The sequence below is a fragment of the Tachypleus tridentatus genome, chromosome 11 (genome assembly GCF_004210375.1).
Source record: "Tachypleus tridentatus isolate NWPU-2018 chromosome 11, ASM421037v1, whole genome shotgun sequence".
Lineage (NCBI taxonomy): Eukaryota > Metazoa > Arthropoda > Merostomata > Xiphosura > Limulidae > Tachypleus > Tachypleus tridentatus.
In genome coordinates this window covers 24,154,372-24,177,707 of record NC_134835.1, presented here as the reverse complement: position 1 = coordinate 24,177,707, position 23,336 = coordinate 24,154,372, and the positions used below count along the sequence as shown (strand labels likewise).

At 32.8% G+C, this 23,336-nt stretch overlaps 1 protein-coding gene across 1 annotated transcript in view; it reads left to right on the top strand.

The window, feature by feature from the left end:
• The window catches only part of LOC143231757 (acetylcholine receptor subunit alpha-like), an 88,598-nt gene that overhangs the window by 36,021 nt on the left and 29,241 nt on the right, over nucleotides 1–23,336 (top strand). Inside the window, exons 3-4 of the mRNA XM_076466396.1 lie at nucleotides 22,019–22,063; nucleotides 22,774–22,883. Of these exons, the coding sequence (XP_076322511.1) occupies nucleotides 22,019–22,063; nucleotides 22,774–22,883 (155 nt within the window). The remainder of the gene's footprint in view (nucleotides 1–22,018; nucleotides 22,064–22,773; nucleotides 22,884–23,336) is intronic.

The window sequence follows — 23,336 nt, the reverse complement described above, 5'->3', positions numbered from 1 at the left end:
ACCTGTTTGTGAGATCCTTTAGAAAGTCTTGAGATATGAAAAAAACACATTATCAGAAGAACTGTACAACGTTTTGAACAGATATTAACCAGCAAGATAAACTAATGTATAAATCAAAAATAGAAGGAACAGCGAGCGAGAAGAAAGAGCAAAAAACAGAGAGTCAAGATGTGATGTGGAAAAACAGAGAGTCAAGATGTGATGTGGAAAACCAGAGAGTCAAGATGTGATGTGGAAAAACAGAGAGTCAAGATGTGATGTGAAAAACAGAGTCAAGATGTGATGTGGAAAAACAGAGAGTCAAGATGTGACGTAAAAAAACAGAGAGTCAAGATGTGATGTGGAAAACAGAGAGTCAAGATGTGATGTGGAAAACCAGAGAGTCAAGATGTGATGTGGAAAAACAGAGAGTCAAGATGTGATGTGGAAAAACAGAGAGTCAAGATGTGATGTGGAAAAACAGAGAGTCAAGATATGATGTGGAAAAACAGAGTCAAGATGTGATGTGGAAAACAGAGTCAAGATGTGATGTGGAAAAACAGAGTAAAGATGTGATGTGGAAAAACAGAGAGTCAAGATGTGATGTGGAAAACAGAGTCAAGATGTGATGTGGAAAAACAAAGCTTTTAGAAATGAAACACATATGGAAGTAAGATAAAGCTGAGAGTATAAAACCAGATACGTTCCCATATCACAAAGAGAAAACAAATAGATACATAAGCAAACCAAATGTACCTCAGGACGGCTGGTATGGGTATTAACACTTTTATTGATAAGCAGAGAACAATGTTTCAACTTTCCTAGGTTATTTTCAGGTTAACAGAACGTGATCAAGAAATCAGTAAACTCTAGGCAAGCCTAGCCTATTGTTTTACGCTAGTTAAGCCTAGTTGGGTTTATAGAAACTTGCTTTCGGTGGATTAGTTAATATCCTGTATAATAATAAGTAATATCGATTAAAAAACAAGCTTTGGCATTCGATACATTTTCCTGTATCTGATGGATGTTAGGTTCATAATTATTTAACAAATAAGTAAAAAACTGTCTGCTGCACTTGCAAGTTCGAAGATCCAAAACATGAATCACGTGTTATAATATAAACCGCATTTGATTGTAAAACCTAACTCGGCATGATTGTTGCTGATGAGGTCTTGAATGGTATATCGGCTAAGCCTTTTATTTAAAATTACGCTCTTTTCTGCCTTCCAAGATATGTTGTCGTCAGGTCAAAAAGTCGATTGGTAGCGCGATTACCAGGAATGATCTATTTTAATACAGGGACAAAATAAGAGCATATTATATTAATTATTTGAATATGAGAGAAAACTTTGTTTTTTTTAAACGTATTAGAAGCACTTCAACTCTTGTATTTTGAACAAATATGGCGAATGGTTCGATAAATTAGTGAAACGATCAACGAGGAGACGAAACTGCAACGCAACGGATTCTCTGGGATTTTAAGTGATTAAAGTTAAGCCACTCTGTTTTTATAGTTCCTACAGAAACAACTAATATTGTTAAATATCAAAATGTGCGATAAACAAACGACTTGAACGTTATCAGGGTAAAAAACAATCTAAACATTGCTAGAAATCAATCGTTTTGAACGTTATGAGAGATCAAGCAATCCACACATTGCTAGAAATCAATCGTTTTGAACGTTATGAGAGGTCAAACAATCCGAACATTGCTAGAAATCAATCGTTCTGAACGTTATGAGAGATCAAACAATCCACACATTGCCAAAAATCAATCGTTTTGAACGTTATGAGAGATCAAACAATCCACACATTGCTAGAAATCAATCGTTCTGAACGTTATGAGAGATCAAACAATCCACACATTGCTAGAAATCAATCGTTCTGAACGTTATGAGAGATCAAACAATCCGAACATTGCTAGAAATCAATCGTTCTGAACGTTATGAAAGATCAAACAATCCACACATTGCCAAAAATCAATCGTTCTGAACGTTATGAGAGATCAAACAATCGGAACATTGCCAGAAATCAATCGTTCTGAACGTTATGAGAGATCAAACAATTCAAATATTGCTAGAAATCAATCGCTCTGAACGTTATGAGAGATCAAACAATCCGAACATTGCTAGAAATCAATCGTTCTGAACGTTATGAGAGACCAAACAATCCGAACATTGCTAGAAATCAATCGTTCTGAACGTTATAAGAGATCAAACAATCCACACATTGCTAGAAATCAATTGTTCTGAACATTAAGTGCGAACGTGTTACGAAAGTTTCTATTGTTTCGTGTTTTAACCACTCACGGCTAATAATATAAATAACAACAGTATAACATTAGTTCACTGCACTTATTTTTATCATTTGGTTTGTCAACATTCACAAATGTAGTTTTTACGGGTCCGTCCATATTTTGTTTTTCAGTGTTAAGTGTGTTTCATCACAGTATAGAGACAGTAATTCATTCTGTTTGTAATTTAATTTACTCGAAATCTAAAACTTACAGAATAACCGGAAATGCTTTACAAACTCAGTCACATGTTGGTGTTATAAAATTGACATGTTGGTGTTATAAAGTTGACATGTTGATGTTAAAAGTTGGCATGCCAGTGTTATAAAGTTGACATGTTGATGTTAAAAGTTGGCATGCCAGTGTTATAAAGTTGACATGTCAGTGTTGTAAAGTTGACATGTTGGTGTTATAAAGTTGGCATGTCAGTGTTGTAAGGTTGACATGTCAGTGTTGTAAAGTTGACATGTTGATTTTGTAAAGCTGACATGTCAGTGTTGTAAAGATGACATGTCGGTGTTATAAAGTTGACATGTTGATTTTGTAAAGCTGATATGTCAGTGTTGTAAGGTTGACATGTTGGTGTTATAAAGCTGACATGTCAGTGTTGTAAGGTTGACATGTCAGTGTTGTAAAGTTGACATGTTGGTGTTATAAAGCTGACATGTCAGTGTTGTAAGGTTGACATGTCAGTGTTGTAAAGTTGACATGTTGGTGTTATAAAGTTGACATGTCAGTGTTGTAAGGTTGACATGTCAGTGTTGTAAAAGATTGACATGTTGATTTTGTAAAAGCTGACATGTCAGTGTTGTAAAGATTGACACGTCGGTGTTATAAAGCCGACACGTTGATTTTGTAAAGCCGACATACGTCAGTGTTGTAAAGATTGACATGTTGCCGTGTTATAAAGCCGACATGTCAGTGTTGTAAGGTTGACATGTCAGTGTTGTAAAGATTGACATGTTGGTGTTATAAAGTTGGCATGTCAGTGTTGTAAGGTTGACATGTCAGTGTTGTAAAGTTGACATGTTGATTTTGTAAAGCTGACATGTCAGTGTTGTAAAGATGACATGTCGGTGTTATAAAGTTGACATGTTGATTTTGTAAAGCTGACATGTTGGTGTTATAAAGCTGACATGTCAGTGTTGTAAGATTGACATGTCAGTGTTGTAAAGTTGACATGTTGGTGTTATAAAGCTGACACGTCAGTGTTATAAGGTTGACATGTCAGTGTTGTAAAGTTGACATGTTGGTGTTATAAAAGTTGACATGTCAGTGTTGTAAGGTTGACATGTCAGTGTTGTAAAGTTGACATGTTGGTGTTATAAAGTTGACATGTCAGTGTTGTAAAGTTGACATGTTGGTGTTATAAAGTTGGCATGTCAGTGTTGTAAGGTTGACATGTCAGTGTTGTAAAGTTGACATGTTGATTTTGTAAAGCTGACATGTCAGTGTTGTAAAGATGACATGTCGGTGTTATAAAGTTGACATGTTGATTTTGTAAAGCTGACATGTTGGTGTTATAAAGCTGACATGTCAGTGTTGTAAGGTTGACATGTCAGTGTTGTAAAGTTGACATGTTGGTGTTATAAAGCTGACATGTCAGTGTTGTAAGGTTGACATGTCAGTGTTGTAAAGTTGACATGTTGGTGTTATAAAGTTGACATGTGTCAGTGTTGTAAAGGTTGACATGTCAGTGTTGTAAAGTTGACATGTTGATTTTGTAAAACTGACATGTCAGTGTTGTAAAGATGACATGTCGGTGTTATAAAGCCGACATGTTGATTTTGTAAAGCTGACATGTCAGTGTTGTAAAGATTGACATGTTGGTGTTATAAAGCTGACATGCCAGTGTTGTAAGGATTGACATGTCAGTGTTGTAAAGTTGACTTGTTGGTGTTATAAAATTGGCATGTCAGTGTTGTAAGGTTGACATGTCAGTGTTGTAAAATTGACATGTTGATTTTGTAAACTGACATGTCAGTGTTGTAAAGATGACATGTCGGTGTTATAAAGTTGACATGTTGATTTTTGTAAAGCTGACATGTTGGTGTTATAAAGCCGACATGTCAGTGTTGTAAGGTTGACATGTCAGTGTTGTAAAGTTGACATGTTGGTGTTATAAAGCTGACATGTCAGTGTTGTAAGGTTGACATGTCAGTGTTGTAAAGTTGACATGTTGGTGTTATAAAAGTTGACATGTCAGTGTTGTAAGGTTGACATGTCAGTGTTGTAAAAGTTGACATGTTGGTATTGTTATAAAGTTGACATGTCAGTGTTGTAAAGTTGACATGTTGGTGTTATAAAGTTGGCATGTCAGTGTTGTAAGGTTGACATGTCAGTGTTGTAAAGTTGACATGTTGATTTTGTAAAGCTGACATGTCAGTGTTGTAAAGATGACATGTCGGTGTTATAAAGTTGACATGTTGATTTTGTAAAGCTGACATGTTGGTGTTATAAAGCTGACATGTCAGTGTTGTAAGGTTGACATGTCAGTGTTGTAAAGTTGACATGTTGGTGTTATAAAGCTGACATGTCAGTGTTGTAAGGTTGACATGTCAGTGTTGTAAAGTTGACATGTTGGTGTTATAAAGTTGACATGTCAGTGTTGTAAGGTTGACATGTCAGTGTTGTAAAGTTGACATGTTGGTGTTATAAAGTTGACATGTCAGTGTTGTAAAGTTGACATGTTGGTGTTATAAAGTTGACATGTCAGTGTTGTAAGGTTGACATGTTCTAAAGTTGATATATTGGTGTTGTACAGTCTCACAGTATTATTTATAATGAGAAGGTTAGAGGTTAGAGATTTTGTTTTGGCCACATAAGGAGTTATACGTACTCTGTCCATCCTGGGGAACCGAGTCTCGGGTTATAAGGCTGTTCGGGTTAAAGGGTTGTTTATCTGTAAACTTACCACTGACCCGCGGCCAGATGGAGACAGAAGATATTGATTGCTAACTGCACGAGTTGTTACACAGAATAGATGTACAAAACGTCAAGTGACATCTGTAGGCTGAATAAAAACAAACTCAGGACTGAATAAGAATTTATCAGGAGAGAAACGTTTTGTTAAACATCTTGAAATGTTGATCATTACTTTTGAAAAACATACTTCAAAAAGTAAGTTGATAAAAAATAACCGAAAGAAGTTTAACAACCATCAGAAATAACATTTTCTCAGCCTTTCTGGAGCCTCTGGTGGAAACAAAATACAATAATTTAACACACACGAACATAAAAGCCGTCGTGTACTGGAACGTGGAAAAATGCCAAGGTAACGAAAATCTCCCTGATGTGATAGTGGTACCAAAGAAAATTGTTGTTGTTATTGTTGTGTTTCAGTTAAGCACAAAGCTATGCAATGGGCTATCTGTGCTCTGCCCACCACGGGTATCGAAACCCGGTTTTTAGCGTTGTAAGTCCGAAGACATACCGCTGAGCCACTGGGGGAACATCAGCGAAAATCTTCCCAATATGATGGTGGTACTAGAGAATATCTCCCCAATGTGATGATGGTACTAGAGAAAATCTTCCCAATGTGATTGTGGTACTAGATAAAACCTTCCCACTGTGATTGTGGTACTAGAGAAAACCTTTCCACTGTGATTGTGGTACTAGAGAAAACCTTCCCAATGTGATTGTGGTACTAGATAAAACCTTCCCACTGTAATTGTGGTACTAGAGAAAACCTTCCCAATGTGATTGTGGTACTAGATAAAACCTTCCCACTGTAATTGTGGTACTAGAGAAAACCTTCCCAATGTGATTGTGGTACGAGAGAAAAATCTTCCCACTTTGGTCATGGTACTAGTGAAAAAAATCTGCCCAATGTGATGGTGGTACTAGGGTAAACCTATCAAATGTGATGATGGTACTAGGGTAAACCTATCAAATGTGATGATGGTACTAGGGTAAACCTATCCAATGTAATTGTGGTACTAGGGTAAACCTATCCAAAGTAATTGTGGTACAACTGTAGTTTTAGTTTTATTTATGAGAATACATTTCTCTAGCGAGTGTATTAAACAACTATCATCCATTCGTTTCTTCATCTACAAATTATTTTAATTCCGACACAAATTTTCAATATACTTGGATACTTTACGTCACCCAAATAACCCTCGTTCATCGCAGGAAACACCCAGTTGAATTAAAATCGAATTAGACACTTTTGTAAGCCGAAACCAGCTTTAAATGCTCATCGTGAAACTACAAAAAGAATAGAGGGCGTAGTTCCTTGTTAAAATAATAAAATAATTTCACGAAAACTCTTATGAATTTTTTATGAAATAGAATCTGAATATGATTTATGTTTCTTTCAATTCAACATAATCGTGAATCGAACTGTAACCGTTCTTTCGAAACGAAACTCTAATAACATGTCACACAGACATTTACTGGAATATTCTATTCTTTATTATACCTCTGTCATTTAATTCAAGTGAAACGTGTAATTTATCTGTCTGATTCACTATCTACTCATTTATCAACATAGCTGGCTATTTTTCTGTTTATTACCTCATCTGTCCTTCTGTTGTGATTAGGGAGCTCGACATGCAATCCGAGGGTCGCGGGTTCGAATCCCCGTCACACCAAACATGCTCCCGCTTTCAGCCGTGGGGGCGTTATTAGTAACGGCCAACCCAGCTATTCGTTGGTAAAAGATTAGCCCAAGGGTTGATAGTAAGTGGTGATGACTAGCCGCCTTCCCTCTAGTCTTAAAACTACTTAATTAGGGACGATTAACGGAGATAGCCCTCGTGTAGCTTTGCGCGAAATTCAAAGCAAACCTACCTAGTGGTTTTGTTTATTTACACAACTAGTTTTATATATGTAACTTTACAGACAATAGCACTCAAACAATTCTTATTCAACTTTAAAAAACTTTTAATATCGAGCTTTAATATCACCATAACTTTCACTCACAGAATGCATTTATTTAATGTTTACTAGAAGCACTACATTCTCTTCAGTTAGCACATTTCTGGTTATAGCACTACACTCTCTTCAGTTAGCACACGTCTGGTTATAGCACTACATTCTCTTCAATCAGCACACTTTTGGTTGTAGCACTACACTCTCTTCAATCAGCACACTTTTGGTTGTAGCACTACACTCTCTTCAGTGAGCACACTTCTGGCTGTAGCACTACACTCTCTTCAGTTAGCACACTTCTGGTTGTAGTACTACACTCTCTTCAATCAGCACACTTTTGGTTGTAGCATTACACTCTCTTCAGTGAGCACACTTTTGGTTGTAGCACTACACTCTCTTCAATCAGCACACTTTTGGTTGTAGCACTACACTCTCTTCAGTGAGCACACTTCTGGCTGTAGCACTACACTCTCTTCAATCAGCACACTTTTGGTTGTAGCATTACACTCTCTTCAGTGAGCACACTTCTGGTTGTAGCACTACACTCTCTATAGTTAGCACACTTCTGGCTGTAGCACTACACTCTCTATAGTTAGCAGACTTATGGCGTAACACCATATTCTTCAGTTGCCATACTTATGGATGTTTGTTTTGTTTTGTTTTTTTGAAATTTCGCATAAAGCTACTCGAGGGCTATCTGTGCTAGCCGTCCCTAATTTAGCAGTGTAAGACTAGAGGGAAGGCAGCTAGTCATCACCACCCACTGCCAACTCTTGAGCTACTCTTTTACCAACGAATAGTGGGATTGACCGTAACATTATAACGCCCCCACGGCTGAGAGGGCGAGCATGTTTAGCGAGACGCGGGCGCGAACCCGCAACCCTCAGATTACGAGTCGCACGCCTTACGCGCTTGGCCATGCCAGGCCCCTTATGGATGTAACACCGTACTTTCTTCAGTTACAATACTTTAACTGTACTGAATCACACTGTATGAATCAAAAAGTCGAAGATGGAGTGTGTTAGTCCCTTTATGTCGTTCTCATGGTACAACAAATCCATCATTGTAAAGATATTCAAAAACTCTAGGGCGAAATACGATTACATTTAATGTGTCGAGTTCAAATACTATTATATTAAATGTTTCGAGTCATGATTTATAAGCAACATTATGAAGTCTTAGTCGCTCTACAGATTTCTATTTCAGTTTTCAATCTGCTTGTTATATTAAAGTGCCTATACTAATATTTTAGTGCAACTGTTATATTAAAGTTTCTATACTAATACTTTAGTTAACTTGTTATATTAAAGTGCCTATACTAATATTTTAGTTAACTGTTATATTAAAGTGTCTGTACTAATACTTTAGTGTAAATGTTATATTAAAGTGCCTGTACTAATACTTGAGTTAACTTGTTATATTAAAGTGCCTCTACTAATACTTGAGTTAACCTGTTATATTAAAGTGTCTGTACTAATACTTTAGTGTAACTGTTATATTAAAGTTTCTATACTAATACTTTAGTGTAACTGTTATATTAAAGTGTCTGTACTAATCCTTTAGTGTAACTGTTATATTAAAGTATCTGTACTAATACATTAGTGTAACTGTTATATTAAAGTGTCTGTACTAATACTTTAGTGTAACTGTTATATTAAAATGTCTATACTAATACTTTAGTGTAATTGTTATATTAAAGTGTCTGTACTAATACTTTAGTGTAACTGTTATATTAAAGTGCCTGTACTAATACTTTAGTTAACTTGTTATATTAAAGTGCCTGTACTAATACTTTAGTTAACTTGTTATATTAAAGTGTCTGTACTAATATTTTAGTGTAATTGTTATATTAAAGTGCCTGTACTAATACTTTAGTTAACTTGTTATATTAAAGTGTCTGTACTAATAGTTTAGTGTAACTGTTATAGTAAAGTGTCTATACTAATACTTTAGTGTAACTGTTATATTAAAGTGTCTGTACTAATACTTGAGTGTAACTGTTATATTTAAGTGTCTGTACTAATACTTTAGTGTAACTGTTATATTAAAGTGCCTGTACTAATATTTTAGTTAACTTGTTATATTAAAGTGTCTGTACTAATACTTTAGTGTAACTGTTATATTAAAGTGTCTGTACTAATACTTTAGTGTAACTGTTATATTAAAGTGTCTGTACTAATACTTTAGTGTAACTGTTATATTAAAGTGTCTGTACTAATACTTTAGTGTAACTGTTATATTACAGTGTCTATACTAATACTTTAGTGTAATTGTTATATTAAAGTGTCTGTACTAATACTTTAGTGTAATTGTTATATTAAAGTGCCTGTACTAATACTTTAGTTAACTTGTTATATTAAAGTGTCTGTACTAATAGTTTAGTGTAACTGTTATAGTAAAGTGTCTATACTAATACTTTAGTGTAACTGTTATATTAAAGTGTCTGTACTAATACTTGAGTGTAACTGTTATATTAAAGTGTCTGTACTAATACTTTAGTGTAACTGTTATATTAAAGTGTCTGTACTAATAATTTTAGTGTAACTGTTATATTAAAGTGTCTGTACTAATACTTTAGTGTAACTGTTATATTAAAGTGTCTGTACTAATACTTTAGTGTAACTGTTATATTAAAGTGTCTGTACTAATACTTTAGTGTAACTGTTATATTAAAGTGTCTGTACTAATACTTTAGTGTAACTGTTATATTAAAGTGTCTGTACTAATACTTTAGTGTAACTGTTATATTAAAGTGTCTATACTAATACTTTAGTGTAATTGTTATATTAAAGTGTCTGTACTAATACTTTAGTGTAACTGTTATATTAAAGTGTCTATACTAATACTTTAGTGTAATTGTTATATTAAAGTGTCTGTACTAATACTTTAGTGTAACTGTTATATTAAAGTGTCTGTACTAATACTTTAGTGTAACTGTTATATTAAAGTGTCTGTACTAATACTTTAGTGTAACTGTTATATTAAAGTGTCTGTACTAATACTTTAGTGTAACTGTTATATTAAAGTGTCTGTACTAATACTTTAGTGTAACTGTTATATTAAAGTGTCTGTACTAATACTTTAGTGTAACTGTTATATTAAAGTGTCTGTACTAATACTTTAGTGTAACTGTTATATTAAAGTGTCTATACTAATACTTTAGTGTAACTGTTATATTAAAGTGTCTGTACTAATACTTTAGTGTAACTGTTATATTAAAGTGTCTGTACTAATACTTTAGTTAACTTGTTATATTAAAGTGTCTGTACTAATACTTTAGTGTAATTGTTATATTAAAGTGTCTGTACTAATACTTTAGTGTAACTGTTATATTAAAGTGTCTGTACTAATACTTTAGTGTAATTGTTATATTAAAGTGTCTGTACTAATACTTTAGTGTAACTGTTATATTAAAGTGTCTGTACTAATACTTTAGTGTAACTGTTATATTAAAGTGTCTGTACTAATACTTTAGTGTAACTGTTATATTAAAGTGTCTGTACTAATACTTTAGTGTAACTGTTATATTAAAGTGTCTGTACTAATACTTTAGTGTAACTGTTATATTAAAGTGTCTGTACTAATACTTTAGTGTAACTGTTATATTAAAGTGTCTGTACTAATACTTTAGTGTAACTGTTATATTAAAGTGTCTGTACTAATACTTTAGTGTAACTGTTATATTAAAGTGTCTGTACTAATACTTTAGTGTAACTGTTATATTAAAGTGTCTGTACTAATACTTTAGTGTAACTGTTATATTAAAGTGTCTGTACTAATACTTTAGTGTAACTGTTATATTAAAGTGTCTGTACTAATACTTTAGTGTAACTGTTATATTAAAGTGTCTGTACTAATACTTTAGTGTAACTGTTATATTAAAGTGTCTGTACTAATACTTTAGTGAAATTGTTATATTAAAGTGTCTGTACTAATACTTTAGTGTAACTAATACTTTAGTGTAACTGTTATATTAAAGTGTCTGTACTAATACTTTAGTGTAACTGTTATATTAAAGTGTCTGTACTAATACTTTAGTGTAACTGTTATATTAAAGTGTCTGTACTAATACTTTAGTGTAACTGTTATATTAAAGTGTCTGTACTAATACTTTAGTGTAATTGTTATATTAAAGTGCCTGTACTAATACTTGAGTTAAATTGTTATATTAAAGTGTTTGTACTAATACTTTAGTGTAACTGTTATATTAAAGTGCCTGTACTAATACTTTAGTGTAACTGTTATATTAAAGTGTCTGTACTAATACTTTAGTGTAACTTGTTATATTAAAGTGTCTGTACTAATACTTTAGTTAACTGGTTATATTAAAGTGTCTGTACTAATACTTTAGTGTAACTGTTATATTAAAGTGTCTGTACTAATACTTTAGTGTAACTGTTATATTAAAGTGTCTGTACTAATACTTTAGTGTAACTTTGTTATATTAAAGTGTCTGTACTAATACTTTAGTGTAACTGTTATATTAAAGTGTCTGTACTAATACTTTAGTGTAACTGTTATATTAAAGTGTCTGTACTAATACTTTAGTGTAACTGTTATATTAAAGTGTCTGTACTAATACTTTAGTGTAACTGTTATATTAAAGTGTCTGTACTAATACTTTAGTGTAACTGTTATATTAAAGTGTCTGTACTAATACTTTAGTGTAACTGTTATATTAAAGTGTCTGTACTAATACTTTAGTGTAACTGTTATATTAAAGTGTCTGTACTAATACTTTAGTGTAACTGTTATATTAAAGTGTCTGTACTAATACTTTAGTGTAACTGTTATATTAAAGTGTCTGTACTAATACTTTAGTGTAACTGTTATATTAAAGTGTCTGTACTAATACTTTAGTGTAACTGTTATATTAAAGTGTCTGTACTAATACTTTAGTGTAACTGTTATATTAAAGTGTCTGTACTAATACTTTAGTGTAACTGTTATATTAAAGTGTCTGTACTAATACTTTAGTGTAACTGTTATATTAAAGTGTCTGTACTAATACTTTATAACTGTTATTTAGTGTAACTTTAGTGTAATTGTTATATTAAAGTGTCTGTACTAATACTTTAGTGTAACTGTTATATTAAAGTGTCTGTACTAATACTTTAGTGTAACTGTTATATTAAAGTGTCTGTACTAATACTTTAGTGTAACTGTTATATTAAAGTGTCTGTACTAATACTTTAGTGTAACTGTTATATTAAAGTGTCTGTACTAATACTTTAGTGTAACTGTTATATTAAAGTGTCTGTACTAATACTTTAGTGTAACTTGTTATATTAAAGTGTCTGTACTAATATTTTAGTGTAACTGTTATATTAAAGTGTCTGTACTAATACTTTAGTGTAACTTGTTATATTAAAGTGTCTGTACTAATACTTTAGTGTAACTGTTATATTAAAGTGTCTGTACTAATACTTTAGTGTAACTGTTATATTAAAGTGTCTGTACTAATACTTTAGTGTAACTGTTATATTAAAGTGTCTGTACTAATACTTTAGTGTAACTGTTATATTAAAGTGTCTGTACTAATACTTTAGTGTAACTGTTATATTAAAGTGTCTGTACTAATACTTTAGTGTAACTGTTATATTAAAGTGTCTGTACTAATACTTTAGTGTAACTGTTATATTAAAGTGTCTGTACTAATACTTTAGTGTAACTGTTATATTAAAGTGTCTGTACTAATACTTTAGTGTAACTGTTATATTAAAGTGTCTGTACTAATACTTTAGTGTAATTGTTATATTAAAGTGTCTGTACTAATACTTTAGTGTAACTGTTATATTAAAGTGTCTGTACTAATACTTTAGTTAACTTGTTATATTAAAGTGTCTGTACTAATACTTTAGTGTAACTGTTATATTAAAGTGTCTGTACTAATACTTTAGTGTAACTGTTATATTAAAGTGTCTGTACTAATACTTTAGTGTAACTGTTATATTAAAGTGTCTGTACTAATACTTTAGTGTAACTGTTATATTAAAGTGTCTGTACTAATACTTTAGTGTAACTGTTATATTAAAGTGTCTGTACTAATACTTTAGTGTAACTGTTATATTAAAGTGTCTGTACTAATACTTTAGTTAACTTGTTATATTAAAGTGTCTGTACTAATACTTTAGTGTAACTGTTATATTAAAGTGTCTGTACTAATACTTTAGTGTAACTGTTATATTAAAGTGTCTGTACTAATACTTTAGTGTAACTGTTATATTAAAGTGTCTGTACTAATACTTTAGTGTAACTGTTATATTAAAGTGTCTGTACTAATACTTTAGTGTAACTGTTATATTAAAGTGTCTGTACTAATACTTTAGTGTAACTGTTATATTAAAGTCTGTACTAATACTTTAGTGTAACTGTTATATTAAAGTGTCTGTACTAATACTTTAGTGTAACTGTTATATTAAAGTGTCTGTTATATTACTAATACTTTAGTGTAATTGTTATATTAAAGTGTCTGTACTAATACTTTAGTGTAACTGTTATATTAAAGTGTCTGTACTAATAATAACTGTTATATTAAAGTCTGTACTAATACTTTAGTTAACTGTTATATTAAAGTGTCTGTACTAATACTTTAGTGTAACTGTTATATTAAAGTGTCTGTACTAATACTTTAGTGTAACTGTTATATTAAAGTGTCTGTACTAATACTTTAGTGTAACTGTTATATTAAAGTGTCTGTACTAATACTTTATAACTGTTATATTAAAGTGTCTGTACTAATACTTTAGTGTAACTGTTATATTAAAGTGTCTGTACTAATACTTTAGTGTAACTGTTATATTAAAGTGTCTGTACTAATACTTTAGTGTAATTGTTATATTAAAGTGTCTGTACTAATACTTTAGTGTAACTGTTATATTAAAGTGTCTGTACTAATACTTTAGTGTAACTGTTATATTAAAGTGTCTGTACTAATACTTTAGTGTAACTGTTATATTAAAGTGTCTGTACTAATACTTTAGTGTAACTGTTATATTAAAGTGTCTGTACTAATACTTTAGTGTAACTGTTATATTAAAGTGTCTGTACTAATACTTTAGTGTAACTGTTATATTAAAGTGTCTGTACTAATACTTTAGTGTAACTGTTATATTAAAGTGTCTGTACTAATACTTTAGTGTAACTGTTATATTAAAGTGTCTGTACTAATACTTTAGTGTAACTGTTATATTAAAGTGTCTGTACTAATACTTTAGTGTAACTGTTATATTAAAGTGTCTGTACTAATACTTTAGTGTAACTGTTATATTAAAGTGTCTGTACTAATACTTTAGTGTAACTGTTATATTAAAGTGTCTGTACTAATACTTTAGTTAACTTGTTATATTAAAGTGTCTGTACTAATACTTTAGTGTAACTGTTATATTAAAGTGTCTGTACTAATACTTTAGTGTAACTGTTATATTAAAGTGTCTGTACTAATACTTTAGTGTAATTGTTATATTAAAGTGTCTGTAAACTAATACTTTAGTGTAACTGTTATATTAAAGTGTCTGTACTAATACTTTAGTGTAACTGTTATATTAAAGTGTCTGTACTAATACTTTAGTGTAACTGTTATATTAAAGTGTCTGTACTAATACTTTAGTGTAACTGTTATATTAAAGTGTCTGTACTAATACTTTAGTGTAACTGTTATATTAAAGTGTCTGTACTAATACTTTAGTGTAACTGTTATATTAAAGTGTCTGTACTAATACTTTAGTGTAACTGTTATATTAAAGTGTCTGTACTAATACTTTAGTGTAACTGTTATATTAAAGTGTCTGTACTAATACTTTAGTGTAACTGTTATATTAAAGTGTCTGTACTAATACTTTAGTGTAACTGTTATATTAAAGTGTCTGTACTAATACTTTAGTGTAACTGTTATATTAAAGTGTCTGTACTAATACTTTAGTGTAACTGTTATATTAAAGTGTCTGTACTGTTATATTAATACTAATTTAGTGTAATTGTTATATTAAAGTGCCTGTACTAATACTTTAGTGTAACTGTTATATTAAAGTGTCTGTACTAATACTTTAGTGTAATTGTTATATTAAAGTGTCTGTACTAATACTTTAGTTAACTTGTTATATTAAAGTGTCTATACTAATACTTTAGTGTAACTGTTATATTAAAGTGTCTGTACTAATACTTTAGTGTAACTGTTATATTAAAGTGTCTATACTAATACTTTAGTGTAACTGTTATATTAAAGTGCCTGTACTAATACTTTAGTTAACTTGTTATATTAAAGTGTCTGTACTAATACTTTAGTGTAACTGTTATATTAAAGTGTCTGTACTAATACTTTAGTTAACTTGTTATATTAAAGTGCCTGTACTAATACTTTAGTGTAACTGTTATATTAAAGTGTCTGTACTAATACTTTAGTGTAATTGTTATATTAAAGTGCCTGTACTAATACTTTAGTTAACTTGTTATATTAAAGTGTCTGTACTAATAGTTTAGTGTAACTGTTATATTAAAGTGCCTGTACTAATACTTGAGTTAAATTGTTATATTAAAGTGTCTGTACTAATACTTGAGTTAACTTGTTATATTAAAGAGTCTGCACTAATACTTTAGTGTAACTGTTATATTAAAGTGTCTGTACTAATACTTGAGTTAACTTGTTATATTAAAGAGTCTGTACTAATACTTTAGTGTAACTGTTATATTAAAGTGTGTAAGTGTTATATTTAAGTCACATGTTAATACCTCAGTACATATGTTGCTATGATATTACATGTTCAGGTTTACTTCATGTTAATTTTGTTTTCTGTTGGAAAAAGTGATGAATTCAAACAGTAACAACATACAGGGTTCTTTGTTAGGTTCATTAGTATTAATAACAAAATCAATACCGCCGATTTAAATAATACGGTTTTGGTTTGTAAATCATAAAAATGTGCCTATTTTATCTACTCAAACATATATAATTAGAGTAACTATAAATCTAGCATTTTAAAGAGGTATAATTTAGCACTGATTAAAAATTAGAAATCTAGTTTTAGAATCGTGAAATTACATGAAAAACAAACATGAAAGAAATGTATTGTTGTTACTGAAAAAACGCAAAAGTTTACATAAAAATTATCATAAAATTATTTCCAGAAAAATTTCGAAAACGACCAAGTTTATGGTAAAAAATCATAGTAATTTAGTTTGTCAGAAATATAGTTAACATATGGTATCAGAGAATCATCCTTATAGGATTTATAAAGTCTTCACTTTCTTAATCGTCTGAAGGTAAGATACATAACATGTTTTTGTTTGAAAGATCGGTTTGATATGAATCTAGCTAGGTAACCTGAGTCACAGCTTGACAGGTAACATATGGCATACTTTGACAGGTTATACATACTCCAGTTTGACGGGTTACATATGCCACAGTTTGGCAGGTAACATATGCTACAGTTTGACAACAAAAACGACAAAGACTTTCTTCAAACAGATGGTTTAAACACAGACAATTCTGCTTCACCTGTTCTCGCTAACATGTTTATGACCACATTGAAACACAATCCATACAATCCACAGTTTATCCTCCACCATACTGGTAAGATTGAAACACAATCCACACAATCCACCATTTATCCTCCACCATACTGGTAAGATTGATACACAATCCATACAATCCACAGTTTATCCTCCACTATACTGGTAAGATTGAAACACAATCCATAGAATCCACAGTTTATTCTCCACTATACTGGTAAGATTGAAACACAATCCATAGAATCCACAATTTATCCTCCACCATACTGGTAAGATTGAAACACAAGCCATAGAATCCACAATTTATCCTCCACTATACTGGTAAGATTGAAACACAATCCATACAATCCACAGTTTATCCTCCACTATACTGGTAAGATTGAAACACAATCCATAGAATCCACAAATCCTCCACTATACTGGTAAGATTATCCTCCACAATTTATCCACTATACTGGTAAGATTGAAACACAATCCATAGAATCCACAATTTATCCTCCACCATACTGGTAAGATTGAAACACAATCCATACAATATACAGTTTATCCTCCACTATACTGGTAAGATTGAAACACAATCCATACAATCCACAGTTTATCCTCCACTATACTGGTAAGATTGAAACACAATCCATACAATCCACAGTTTATCCTCCACTATACTGGTAAGATTGATACACAATCCATACAATCCACAGTTTATCCTCCACTATACTGGTAAGATTGAAACACAATCCATACAATCCACAGTTTATCCTCCACCATACTGGTAAGATTGAAACACAATCCATACAATCCACAGTTTATCCTCCACCATACTGGTAAGATTGAAACACAATCCATACAATACACAGTTTATCCTCCACTATACTGGTAAGATTGAAACACAATCCATACAATCCACAGTTTATCCTCCACCATACTGGTAAGATTGATACACAATCCATACAATCCACAGTTTATCCTCCACTATACTGGTAAGATTGAAACACAATCCATAGAATCCACAGTTTATTCTCCACTATACTGGTAAGATTGAAACACAATCCATAGAATCCACAATTTATCCTCCACTATACTGGTAAGATTGAAACACAAGCCATAGAATCCACAATTTATCCTCCACTATACTGGTAAGATTGAAACACAATCCATACGATCCACAGTTTATCCTCTACTATACTGGTAAGATTGAAACACAATCCATAGAATCCACAATTTATCCTCCACTATACTGGTAAGATTGAAACACAAGCCATAGAATCCACAATTTATCCTCCACTATACTGGTAAGATTGAAACACAAGCCATAGAATCCACAATTTATCCTCCACCATACTGGTAAGATTGAAACACAATCCATACAATCCACAGTTTATCCTCCACTATACTGGTAAGATTGAAACACAATCCATACAATCCACAGTTTATCCTCCACTATACTGGTAAGATTGAAACACAATCCATACAATCCACAGTTTATCCTCCACTATACTGGTAAGATTGATACACAATCCATACAATCCACAGTTTATCCTCCACTATACTGGTAAGATTGAAACACAATCCACACAATCCACAATTTATCCTCCACCATACTGGTAAGATTGAAACATAAGCCATAGAATCCACAATTTATCCTCCACCATACTGGTAAGATTGAAACACAATCCATACAATTCACAGTTTATCCTCCACTATACTGGTAAGATTGATCCACAATCCATACAATCCACAGTTTATCCTCCACTATACTGGTAAGATTGAAACACAATCCATACAATCCACAGTTTATCCTCCACTATACTGGTAAGATTGAAACACAATCCATACAATCCACAGTTTATCCTCCACTATACTGGTAAGATTGAAACACAATCCATACAATCCACAGTTTATCCTCCACTATACTGGTAAGATTGAAACACAATCCATAGAATCCACAATTTATCCTCCACTATACTGGTAAGATTGAAACACAAGCCATAGAATCCACAATTTATCCTCTACTATGCTGGTAAGATTGAAACACAATCCATACAATCCACAATTCATCCTCCGCTATAAGGGTAAGATTGAAACACAATCCATAGAATCCACAATTTATCCTCCACTATACTGGTAAGATTGAAAAACAATCCATACAATCCACAGTTTATCCTCCACTATACTGGTAAGATTGAAACACAATCCATACAATCCACAGTTTATCCTCCACTATACGAGAAGATTGAAACACAATCCATACAATCCACAGTTTATCCTCCACTATACTGGTAGAGACACGCCGATAATACCTCTGCTGGCTCCATTTCTATGAAACACATAAAAGTTTTCTCCGAACACATAAACTCCATTCACCATTAAATATGAAAATAACAAACACTTGTGTTTATCAACCCTGACATTATCATATCTAACAAAACCAAAATTCACCAGAAGTGATCCCCTGTAATTCTACCCATGAACCAGAAGTGATCCCCTGTAATTCTACCCATGAACCAGAAGTGATTTTGTAATTCTACCCATGAACCAGAAGTGATCCCCTGTAATTCTACACATGAACCAGAAGTGATCCCTGTAATTCTACCCATGAACCAGAAGTGATCCCCTGTAATTCTACCCATGAACCAGAAGTGATCCCTGTAATTCTACCCATGAACCAGAAGTGATCCCTGTAATTCTACCCATGAACCAGAAGTGATCCCTGTAATTCTACCCATGAACCAGAAGTGATCCCTGTAATTCTACCCATGAACCAGAAGTGATCCCTGTAATTCTACCCATGAACCAGAAGTGATCCCTGTAATTCTACCCATGAACCAGAAGTGATCCCTGTAATTCTACCCATGAACCAGAAGTGATCCCCTGTAATTCTACCCATGAATCCAAATAAAAAGTCAATATACTATAAATCTTATACACACAGCTTCAATACTTTGTTCAACTGAATACATCGATGAATGAATCACCTCTATAAGGATCCCTCCAATCACAGCAACAAATATCTTCTAAACATCATTAAAACATTTCTACACAATCACCAGAACAAAAACCTAAAACTGAACTCACAAACAAAATCGACAAAAATACACCAAACAACATTAATTTATCATTTATCACTGATATCAGCTCAAAAATAACCAACACTTAAAATAAAACAAACTTTCTGTTGATGTCACACAGATTCCAGCACTAAAATCATTATTAAAAACCAATAACATAGAATTCCAACAGTCACTTATAAAACAACATGCAGAAAATGTCCAGAGTTTTACATCGAAGAAACAGATAGAAAATTGGAAACCAGATTTACTGAACATAATAAAGAAACCCTCCCACGTTTACCACCATTGTAATTAAACAAAAACCACAGTATACCCGTACAAAATACAATAATTCTAAAGAAATGACCAAACATCAATAAATACTATCTTAAATGAAGAGTAGAGGCTCACCCTAAAATAGCACCCCCTGGGATACCAAGATACACTGGTGGCCAAAATCTTAAGGCCAATGAACATAAAGAAAAAATATGCATTTTGCGTTGTTTGACTCAACCACTTATTTGAGTAGAGCTTCGAAAGATGAAAACAAGAAAAGGGAAAATAAAAATAAAAAACCTTTTAGTATTTCATATGGAAAATGTGAACACCGTGAAATTAGCCTAAATACTAGAAGGTCAAAAGTTTAAGACCATGCTGAAACGAAGCGTTAATCGGTAAACACGTAACGAAATTTAGTTATTTGTGTTCGAGCATTAGCGTTGTCAACATCTCCCACTGACATCTCCTGTGTTACTTTGGGTAAAAACACGGCAAAGTTTAAAAGTTGACAGAGTTTGAACGTGGCAGAGTTGTCGAGCTGCAAAAGCAAGGTCTCTCTCAACGTGAGATTGGGTGTAGTAAAACTGATGTTGTAAATTTCTTAAAAGATCCTGAGGGATACGGAACGAGAATTTCAAGTGGTCGGCCCAAGAAAATGTCGCCGGCGTTGAGCAGGAGGATTCGACGGGTTGTCCGGCAAGACACTAGCCGATCATCGAATCACATTAAGGCCCTTACGATGCAGAATGCAGCTCAAGAACAATAAGACGGCATCTACGTAAACGTCTTCAAAGGCTACGCCTCCTTCCACACCAAGAAACAGCTCAGTTAAACGTTGCTGAGAAGCACCAAACATAGAACACAGAAAAGTGGCCGAAGGTTTTGTTCTCTGATGAGAAAAAATTTAACCTGGATGGTTCAGATGACTTCCAACGTTACTGGCAAGATACGGATATCCGATCGGAGACATTTTCTTCACGACACAGTGAAGTAGGTTCCATCATGATCTGGGGTGCTTTCTCCTTCCATGGAACAATGGAGCTTTAGGTTATACAGTGACGTCAAACAGCAGCATGTTGGAGAGAGCATCCTTATTGAATGAAGACCCTCGTTTGTGTGGAAATGACTGGATCTTTCAACAGGACAACGCTGTAATCCACAATGCCCGCAGGACTTTTTCATGGCGAATAACGTGATTCTTTTGGACCATCCAGCGTGTTCGCCTGAAATGAACCCCTTTGAAAATGTTTGGAGGTGGATGGCAAGGGAAGTCTATAGAAATGGACGTCAACTCCAAACAGTGCATGATCTTCGTGAAGCCATCTTCACCACTTCGAATAACATTCCAGCCAGCCTTCTGCAAACGCTTAAATCGACCATGTCAAAGGGAATGTTTGCAGTCATTTGCAATGACGGCCGTGCAACTCACTACTGAGACCTCTTGTTGGGCATTTCCTACCCTGTTTAGGGCTTCTTTTTGGTATGGTCTTAAACTTTTGACCAGCTAGTATTTAAGCTAATTTCAGAGTGTTCACATTTTCGCTGTTAAATGCTAAAAACGTTTTTTAATTTTATTTTCCCTTTTCTTATTTTCATCTTTCGAAGCTCTACTGAAATAAGTGGTTGAGTCTAACAACGCAAAATGCAAAGCTTATAAACCATTACATACTGACATAAACACTTCATAACAATACCTATCGACTGTGTCTCTGCTTTATGAACATTTAAACATACGCATGATTGGGTTGGGTTTTTTTTCGTATTTTACACATCAATAAAAGTGTGACCATGCCAAAGACAGTACGTAAGAAAAACTTATCGATAATGGAAAGGACAATCGAAAAAAAAAGTTCTGAATACATACAAACACTAAGTTTAGATGTGGCCTCAGATAATACGAAATTATGGTCTTTCTCAGTAGAACCAATAAATATAACACAAGTGATTTGATAACTTCTTACAGCTCGAGCCCTACATCTCACGTGCATATCTGCTAGGATAGATACATGTGTATTTATATATGTTTTTTTACGTTTCAGAATTTGAAGGAACAAATCATGACAACAAACGTTTGGGTTGAACAGGTGAGTGCAAAGAATTATAGTCAAGATAAGTTTACAAACTACGCCATCTATAATTTAATTATTTTAATCTAGTTGTAATATATACTATTTATATTATTCAGGGATTTTAAAATTTTAAACACCCAAGTAGCGATAGTAATTTATAAACATCATAATTTGTGTTTGTTCTAATCTTTGTACCTACTCCGTTTTATGATTTAAGGTTGTATTTCACAAACTGTTCGTTCACAGAGTGATTTTTTCTCTACCATTTTTATTTATCTATTTTTAACGTTTTCTTATTGAATTACTTTGTTTAATAATATTATTTATGTATTTATAATGGGGTACAAAAACGTGTGATGAAATAGTAGTTAGTATATTCGTATATTATTCTGTATTTTTGTGGAAAGCCAGGTAGTTGAGGCACTCGACTCGTAATTCGAGGGTCGCGGGTTCGAATCCCCGTCACACCAAATATGCTCACCCTTTCTGTCACGTGGGCCTTATAAAGTGACGGTCAATCCCACTATTCGTTGGTAAAAGAGTAGCCCAAGAGTTGGCGGTGGGTGGTGATGACTAGCTGCCTTCCCTCTAGTCTTACACTGCTAAATTAGGAGTTTGTAGCTTTACGCGAAATTCAAAAAACAAGCGAACAAAAATGTAAATCATGACGTACTAAACGTTACGTCATCATCGTGGATCAAAACTAATGTTAAGTTGTATTCCAGTATTGGGAAGATTACAAACTTCGATGGGATCCAAAGGAATATGGCGGAGTAGACATGTTGCACGTGCCTTCTGACCATATTTGGAGACCTGACATTGTCTTGTACAATAAGTAAGTTAATAAAATAAGTTGTTGAACATTTAAGCATGTTCTAACTGTGTACAGACAGACACACATAGATAGAAATAGTTGTATTAATTACAAATATTTTTTATTATTTAAAAATCACTTATAGTCTTAACAGCAATAATATTATTTGTTCCAAAACGTAATTAGCATTTGATGTAATTATTTTTAACTGAAATACGATAGTTTTGTTTTAAAGATATGATAAATAAAGAATTACGTCGTGAACTTCTTTTGAGTTGATGTGTTGTGTGCACCTGTGTTTTTACACTATAATGTGTTCATCCACTAAATTAATGTAGTTGCATGTGTGTTTTTATATAATGATCGTTTTATACAGTTCTTATATCCTATGGATATTTATAAAACGGTTGGGTCTGTTTCTGGTCAGTTTGTGCTTATGTTATACTGTGTATGTTTCTGGCCAGTTTGTGCTTG